At 46.0% G+C, this 9,095-nt stretch overlaps 1 protein-coding gene across 1 annotated transcript; it reads left to right on the top strand.

Moving 5' to 3' along the window:
- The first annotated feature begins 5,686 nt into the window (after nucleotides 1-5,686).
- On the top strand, nucleotides 5,687-6,514 carry LOC147511024 (uncharacterized). Its single transcript, XM_086598331.1, has one exon. The coding sequence runs from the start codon at nucleotides 5,687-5,689 to the stop codon at nucleotides 6,512-6,514; it is 828 nt and encodes a 275-aa protein (XP_086454457.1).
- Nucleotides 6,515-9,095: the final 2,581 nt, after the last annotated feature.

Below are 9,095 nucleotides of genomic sequence, written 5' to 3'. Positions count from 1 at the left end.
GCAACATAACGGAAGAAGATGAATGAGCACGGGGCAGAGTCCGCGAATAATGGGAAGGCCGCGGAATCTGGAAGTGCGAGAAGAGCAGTGGAGTTACTATGATTTGAGGGAGATGTTGGATAGGGAAAGAAAGAGCTGGAGCACAGTAGCCAAGACACGATCTCTGAGGAGACAGGTGGACGGTCCCAGGACGTGGGACATGGAAGGAGATCATGGGAATAGAAGAACGGTTAGAGAAGATGGGAGTGGTTAAAGAGAGAGGGCGGTTAGGAGGTATAAAAGAGGTGGAAGAGAAAAGGAGAGGTGGGAGAAAGAAAAGTGAGAGAGAGATAGGAGTTTAGAGGTTGTAATTCTGGACAACACAAAATAGCTAAAAGACTTGAGAAATAAAGAAAATCCCTTATAGTATCAGTTAAGAAAGCATAATGGTCTACTGTTATACCATGAAAACAGAGAAGTTAATGATCCACTTAATGGAGCTTTATATAACTTTGAGTCGCGTATTATATAAATCAATAGATGTTTGTTTATTCGTACATCAACTAAACAACATTTTGATGTATATGTATCACTAAGAATTATATGTGTGTGCTTAGCTAGCTAGCTGTGTCTGTTAACGTGCATTGTAGAGAAAAATTTTAATGTGCAAACCTGGATGCATTGGGAGAGCAAACAAAATTCTGGGGGCATTGGATTACATCCTGACCACCCATATAATCCTAATATCTAGGTTCAAAGTTGGTGAAAAAGACAAAGTATAAGCTTATTAACCACTAAACCATTTTGGTATACATTATAGATCTACTTGATGCATGTAGGAAGTATCTCTTCCGTTTGCTCACCACCTTCTATTCTGCCGGCAAAATTAATTTGGTTGCCCTTTTTTAGTATAAAAGTTGAAGCAAATAGATGCGTCACAACTTATTGGGCAGAAAGAATTATTTTGTAGCATATGTGATTGTGCGTCTTTACTATTTCTAAGTTAGTAACAGTAGTTCAATTTGATATAACTACCGGGCTTGAAAATCAAGTTTTAAGGCTCTTTTTGTGCAAAAAGTGCAAAAAACTTCTATCGTACCACTTTAAGTTTCAATATTATGGTTCTTGATGCTCACCTTGCTATCCTTCAACATTTGATCTTGCTTTTGGACTGCGCATATTTTTTTGCCAACTTAAATACGTATACTTCTCATTCAGGATAGTTGAGACATTCTATTCGTCTGCAGTTCTAAAGGGATGTGCAAGCTTCCATCTAAGTGTTCTTCATTTTCATTTTTTTACTAGCCCCCATGCTTAAGCTACAAAGTGCTCATGAGTCATGATTACATTTTTTTTCCATTAGAGATGGAAGATTTGGAGTGTGTCCATAGTTTAAGTGCTTAATGTTACTTGACTATTATGACTTCCCAATGCTTATAGCTCCATTGTTCATATAGTACACACTTTGATGACTTCATTGGGATTACAAATTTTCTCCGTATAATATAATTCATAACTTTGGAAGAGAATGTGGGGATTTTAGAGTGTTTATAAAGTTAATTTTTTTGCATGCACTCTATTGTTTCACAGGATAAAGAAATCGATGTGCACCTATTGTTATACAGGTTGTTTTACTTAACTTAATTTGTTGTGATGTGCACCTGTTGTGCTTATAGCTTGATATGTAAACTTGAGAAGCCTTCACCACCACTAAACCAACACTAGAAAGGTGCATTAGGAAGAAGTAAGGTATACATCCCTTATTCTCTTCTTCTTTTTTTCGAAACATAATGATTTCACCATGATATAGCTTATGTAGCTACAATATTAATTTGTACACATGAAGTCATGAATGACTACACTTACATGAACTTTTGTATAACATGGGATCATTAGAAATTCAAGCATTATAGTATCCCAAGCATTGACATGGCCGTCCATTATTTAATTCTTCTTTACCCCTTGTATATTTTTCAGTGAAAAAATTGAAAAGGCCACCTCATGTATGTTTTTTAAATGAAAGAAGTGGAAAATGCCATGAAAAGCTTAGCAATATGATAGGAAACAAATCAAGTTAACATAGCACCTATGCTCAATTATTGCCCAAACTAATACCCAATTCCAAACTAACAGTTTTATTGTGTTTGCTTACCTGATCTCATTATCGAAAAAAAAACTTACCTGATCTCTGGCACCAACTATGAACTTGAATCACACCCTGAACCCTATACTATTGAAGCTCAGGGTTCTTCGAATGATATGATCTAATAGATTAGCGGCATACATATTCCACTTGCATGGAAGGATTTCCTATCATGCTTTATGTTACTATTTCCATTTCATGATTACTTCCTAAACTTATGTTGCTCATTGTAGTGGTAGTATGGGGGCCCGAAGTATCAAAGGGGGGATGCGCCCGAGCCAACGAAAGGTATTGAGCCGCTGGCTGAGGATCAGCGCTTGGGGGCACATGGTCGCTAAAGATCTGGAAACCCTACAGGAGAGAAGGAGATGCAAAAATGGAGGGACAGGTGGAGGGCCTGGATGGAGGGAGAAACCGATATAAAGAGAAAGAGGAAGAGATGAGAAAAAGGGAGGATTCATTAAGAGAGGGAGGAAAACCTAAGAAGGAGGGAGCGACCAGCAGAGAGGAGAAGGGGAATAGTGCTTTAAGACCTAGTGAATAGTGACAGTAACAAGGTGTGGGTTGTAACATTTGGTGCCGTCTGTGGGGAACGTGGAAATGGCACCAAAGAAGGTGGCGGGTAGACCTCGAAAGGTAAAAGTCCTAGAACAAATGCCAGAAGCAGCGGTGGAGGAAGGGGAGAAGAAGAAGGTCGGCTTATGCGGGAAGAGATTGAAAGGCTGAGGGAAGAAAATGAGGAGCTGAGAAGAGAAAGAGAGATGAGTAAGGAGGAGTCCGGGGAAGAGACAGGGGAGGAATCGGAGAACGAAAAGGCGGAAGAGGAGGAGGAATAGGGGCCGACTCTGGTGGATAACCCGGTGACTAGATTAACGATGGAGCAAGTCCAACAAATGATAAACAACGACCGGGAGGCGAATCTTCTGCAAACAAAGGTTCAAACGGGCGCGGCCAGTCAGGTGGTGGCGGGACTGAACCGCAACCCGCTAGCAGATGCGATATGGACTTCTGAGGTACCAAAACGCTTCAATCATCCAAGATTCGAGAGATACGACGGAACGGGAGATCCGGCAGATCACATCCATCACTTTCGGCAACAAATACCTCTCTGGCAAGAGGCGAGGTACGATGGTCTGTGGTGTATGATGTTCCCGGCCAGTCTTAAAGGGGGGGCTTCCGACTGGTACTATCGGTTGTCGTCAAGGAGCATAACCAATTTCCAAGAGTTGGAGCAAGCATTTGTTGGCCACTTTATACATCAGAAGAGGAGGGTGGTAGACATCCGGCCTTATTTAATGTTAGACAAAGGTCCGCCGAATCATTCAGGGAGTATCTATGTTGCTTCAAGGCGGAAATGCTTAAAGTGGAAAATTTGGATGAGAGGACGGCGGTAATAGCGTTCGAGAGGGGGCTGCGACCAGGGACGGCGGTACATCAGTCCGTGGCGAAGAATGAGATTGCAACATTGCACAAGCTATATCCGCGGGTAGAAAAGTATATTAGATACGAGGACACTATGCAGAAGGACTCCAAGAGGGGAGCCAAGGCAGTTACAGCGGTAGAAAAAGGAAGGGAGCGCAGAAAGTCAGAGGGAGAAGACAGAGGTGGGGAGAGGTACCGCGGTCAGTCATCACGGCCGGGGAGGGGAAGAGGAAATGGCGCGCAGGGAGTAGAGGGAGAAAAAGCCATACCGCTAGGTGGAACAAGTGCCCTTGGCGAGACCGTTGAGTGAGATACTACCGTTGATAAAAAACGTGCCGGGATATGAAGGGCGCGAACATTTCCTGCCGAAATGCCTAACAAGCCATACTGCGAGTATCACCAGGTGCACAATCATGAAACAAATGATTGTTATGCCTTAAAATGGTTGGTTCAGAGATTAGTTGAGAAGGGAGTGATGAGGGAATTTGTAGCGGAACCACAAAATAGGGAGCCGGTGCCCAACGCAGGAAGAATATTGGGAACCATAAATGTTATCTTCAGTGGGGAAGCACTGAGTCACAATGCCCACCGGGATAAGGTCGAGGAGGGGCGGTGAGCATTCAACAAGTCAATGAGTCATTCAACAAGTCAGCCGGGGAAGAGAGGTCCCATGAACGTTGGTCATTACGGTAGCAATGGGTAATTATGTGGTCAAAAGAGTCCCGATTGGATCATAAGAGAGGACCAATTTGTATGGGTTCAATGGGGAGTCCGCGAACTATGGGTGAACTTTTTTTGTTACCGGTAACAACGGGTCGGTGACGGTGTTCTCGAGATTTATGATGGTCGAACTCCCATTCCCAATACAACGAAAGGAGATGGAAGGTGAGGCGGTACCCTCGAATGGGGAACATACGAGGTCCACGGAGATCAAGGCCTCCAAGAAACCACGAACACAATTAAGAGGATGTCCCGTACGGGATGTCCGCGGGCGGGCCATGGAAGGGGCGGAAGACAGATGAATCAGAAATAGTGAATTCCGGAGAGGAGAAGTTGGCCGATTGGATCGAGGCCGACGGCAAATGGAAAAGATAAGTTGGTGCAATGTTTGGTGGAGAACAAGGACGATTCGCTGGGGATAGATATTCTCATTGGATGGATCGCGTCCAAGGAGGGGGTAGTAAACCAGAAGATGAGATGTATGGACTAAATCGAGAAGGAATCCGGGGAAGAGGTTCATTCGGGGATCATGTGGAAGGAGGCACGGAATGGTCACAATATAGTCGCGGTTCTAAAAAATGGGATGCGAATGTGTGTTTTGGGTTGAAGAATGTCCGAAGCGGGGGTTATCCTTTCCATGAAAGTGGGCGAATTGGGAGAGAAAATGTTTGTACAAGGGCATGTATCCGGCGGGCATCGTTGTGGAAGGAGATATACATCGATGATATGGGTTGGAGAAAAGCATGTCGAGGGGCATCGAGAGCACATCGATGAGGGGAAAAGGAGAGCGCGTTCAGATATTGCGGGTCCATAATTTGAAACTCAACCCAGAGAAATGCACATTTGGAGTCACCACGGGGAAATTTCTGGGGTACATTGTGACACAGCGGGGAATAGAGGCGAACCCCGAATAGATAAGATTGCTGGTGGAGATGCCATCACCACAGACAGTGAAAGAGGTGCAGCGGTTGGCAGGTAGAGTCGCGGCTCTCAACAGATTCATCTCAAAGTCATCCGACAAATGTAGGCCGCTGTATCGACTGTTGAGGAACACCACGGATTTCAAATGGACAGCGGAGTGCGAAGAGGCATTCCAAGGGCTTAAGAGGTATCTAGAGGAAACACCATTGTTGTCGCGGCCCGAAGCGGGAGAAAAGTTATTTTTGTACCTGGGTGTCACAGATTATGCGATCAGCTCGGTCCTCATCCGGGTAGTGGATAAAGTAGAAAGACCAGTGTACTTCCAGAGCAAGACCTTATTAGATACGGAGACTAGGTACAGTCGAGTAGAGAAGTACGCCCTTGCCTTGGTGTTCTCTGCCCTGAAGCTGAAGCCCTATTTCAAAGCTCACGCAGTGATTGTGGTAACCAACTTGCCCCCTTGGCGGCTCGAGGGGCAGAAAAATCGGGAGAATCTTTGAAATGGGCGTGATGCTTAGTTCATATGAGATTCAGTATCAAGTTAGGACGGCGGAGAAGGCTCAGGCAGTGGCGGAATTCTTGGTGGAGTTCCCTACAGAGGATCCTACCTGGGGGGAGGAGATGGTTTTGGAACCCGAGAGAGAAGAGGAACTGGATTGTTTGAACCCATGGGATGTACAGAACGGTTGGAGGGTGTTTGCCGATGGATCGGCAACGGATGTAGGCAGCGGAATAGGCGTGGTATTGGTCACTCCGGAGAATAATAGGTTAGAGCAGACGATGAAATTGGGCTTCGCAGCATCAAATAACGAGGCGGAGTATAAAGCGGTAATCGCGGGCATGAGAATGGCAGTAGGTCTGGGCGTGAAGGAACTCACTGTATACTCCAACTCCAATTTGGTGGTATGCCAGGCGAATGGAGGGTTCGCGGCTAGATGTCCCAGAATGGCAAGGTATTTGGGAGTCTTGTGGGCTTGGGCCTCGAAGTTCGACCAAATCCGATTCATCCATCTGAACCGTGGGGAGAACCACCACGCCGATGCTCTGGCCTACATGGCCGCCGCCATTCCAGGGTCTGAAGAAAGGACAATCGAGGTAAGGAAATTGAGCAGACCGAGTACCGAGGAAAGATTGGAGGTAATGATCACGGTGGAGGGAGACGATGGATGGATGGGGCCTTTCAAGCAGTTCTTGGAAGGGGTTGAGGTGACCGACCCTAGAGAAAGGCGGAGATTGGAACAGGCGTCTCGGAGATACACACTGATTAGAGGAGAATTTTATCGAAGGAACTTCAACGGGCCTTTGTTGAAATGTTTGGGGCGAAGCTAGCTCAAGAGGTGCTCAGTGAGCTGCACGAAGGAGACTGCGGGAGCCATTCAGAGGGCCGGACAACGGTGCACAGGTTGTTAACACAAGGTTACTTTTGGTCGCACATGAAAAGAGACGCTGTGGAATTCACCAGAAAGTGTGAGAAATGTCAAAGATTTTCTCAACTAATATGGGCCCCAGCAGAGCCGCTGCACTGTGTATCCAGCCCATGGCCATTTACAATGTGGGCCCTCAACATAGTGGGGCCGCTGCCAACGGCCAGAGGTAAGAGGAGGTTTCTATTGGTCGCGACGGACTACTTTACCAAGTGGATCGAGGCCGTACCTCTGCAATTGGTAAAGGAGGTCCAAGTGATCAAGTTCTTGTGGGAGAACATTATTTGCCGTTTCGGGTTGCCTTATGCTATCATTGCGGATAATGGAACGCAGTTCATGGGATCAAGAGTTAAGAGCTTTCTACAGGCCTATCATGTGAAGCAGGGATTCTCGGCCCCGTACAACCCCGAGGGCAATGGGCAGGTGGAATCCTCTAACAAGACCATACTAAACAATCTTAAGAGAAAACTGGAGAACAAGAAGTGGTCCTGGGCCGACGAGCTCAATCATGTACTATGGGCATATCGGACAACTCCGCGGACCACTGCCAAGGAGACCCCCTTTTCGTTAGCATATGGTGTGGAGGCCGTGATACCAACAAAAATGGTGGTAGCGACCACTAGAACCTTAGCCGTCGAGGATGGATCAAACTGGGGCATCCTGGCCAGAGATATGAATCTAACTAAAGAAAGAAGAGACACGCGCGCATCAGACTAGAAGAGTACCATCACCGCCTCCAACGGCAGTACAACAAGAAGGTGAAACTAAGGAGCTTTAAGGTGGGAGACAAGGTACTTCGGCGGGTGACCCCCAACACCAAGAAAGTGAGCGAGGGAAAGCTGGGTCCAACATGGGAGGGGCCTTATGTGGTGGTTGAGGTGGGAGGATCGGGCACCTATAGGTTGCGGACCTTGGAAGGGAAAACGGTTGAAAAACCGTGGAATGTAAGGCTGCTGAAAAAATTTCATGAGTAAATATAATGGGAGTGGCTATAAACTGCATGAGCTAGTTGTACATATATAAAACCTTAGCACTTTTGAGATGAGGAATTTCGCATGAATTTTTACTGCCTTCAGAGTAAAGGGAACGGAAGGGGGGAGCCTTCCGAGGACGAGAGGTCTAGAACTCAGTCGGGGCAAAAAGAGTTGTCCACGACGGGTACGAACTCTCACATGAGCCGGGGCGAGAGGAGTCGCCCCGGACAAGATATGAGATGCTGGCAAGAGGAAGCGAAGAGGCTTCCTCTCGCCGCGGACAAGGGGTCCGACATGTGTAGAGAGGAAGGGCGGGGCCCCGACCTTAACATGGGGCAAAGGGAGCGAGCGCTCCCGACCAAACAGGTGAAGACGATGATAGAGGTTCATTATTGCTAAAGTCACGCAGGTATCATATACCGATAAGAGCACGTGGAAACACAAAGACAAAATATAAGATAAATACCACAATCAGTTATCCTCAACCCAAGGGAGTAAAAATAAAACAAAATGTATCAGAAGTATTACAAAATTGCGACAAAAGAAGCCTGGCCAGGGCACAAAACAGGCCATTCAAGTAAAACACACTCAAGCATTTTCATGGATCACTGACTCGGCGGCTTCCTCAATGACGGCATCCGCAGCAGCATCTATCACCCCGGCCACTAAGACAGCGACCTCATTGACCACGGGAGCAGATGCCGGAGGGGGTACAACAACCTCAGAAAGGGGGGCAGCAGCCGGGGCTTCAGGAAGAAGTCGTCCTTCTTTGATGAGTCGCTCATGTTCCTCCTTGATCTTCTTGGCCACCCTCTTGTCGGCCTGGGCTTGGAAGTGATCCTGGAGCTCGTCCATGTCGGTGGCATGCTGTCTATGGAGGGCCGCCATTTCAGTCTGGTATGCTGCGTTAGGAGGGTTTCCCGATGATTACTCAAGTGGTCATTAACCTTATCCATGTAAGCAAGGTGGGCGGCCTCAGCAGTCTTCAGCTCATCCTGTGCCCTGAGCATCTCTAAGTCCGCGGCCGCGTTCTTTTGTTCTAGGCGGGCAACGTCACTGATAAATGATAATTGAATAATTTACCTACAAAATGAACGAGGAACTCAAAACGTAAGTAAACTAAAACTATTTACGTGTCTATATTTATCAAAGTTTCTACTCTCAATTCTATCGAAATAGAGTGGAGTAACAAATTCGTTCCACTCCTAGTTCTCTAGCATGGAATGTTTTCTAATCTAATTAATCGGTCTTAAGTCTAATGAGAGATTTACGAAGGGTGTTATACTACGATACAATATGAAATTGATTATGTTGAATTTAAACTACGAATGCTATGGAAATATGATTGTTTTTGAATCTAGATAAAGGATTAGAGGGGAATTAAATCCACCTCGAATCCAACTTAATAACCTAGCATAGATTCTTGTATCTCAATTCTTACGTTCTTACGGCAAGAATTTCGAGTTCTAATCCCTAGTGTTCATGGCATTTCTACCAAATACTAACTAGCAT

Source organism: Coptis chinensis, chromosome 3 (genome assembly GCF_015680905.1).
Source record: "Coptis chinensis isolate HL-2020 chromosome 3, ASM1568090v1, whole genome shotgun sequence".
NCBI classification, from domain to species: Eukaryota; Viridiplantae; Streptophyta; class Magnoliopsida; order Ranunculales; family Ranunculaceae; genus Coptis; species Coptis chinensis.
This window is presented reverse-complemented; position numbering and strand designations above follow the sequence as displayed.

Coding starts and splice junctions, on each gene's coding strand:
- LOC147511024 (XM_086598331.1), top strand. CDS start 5,687: ATGGGCGTGATGCTTAGTTCATATGAGATTCAGTATCAAGTTAGGACG.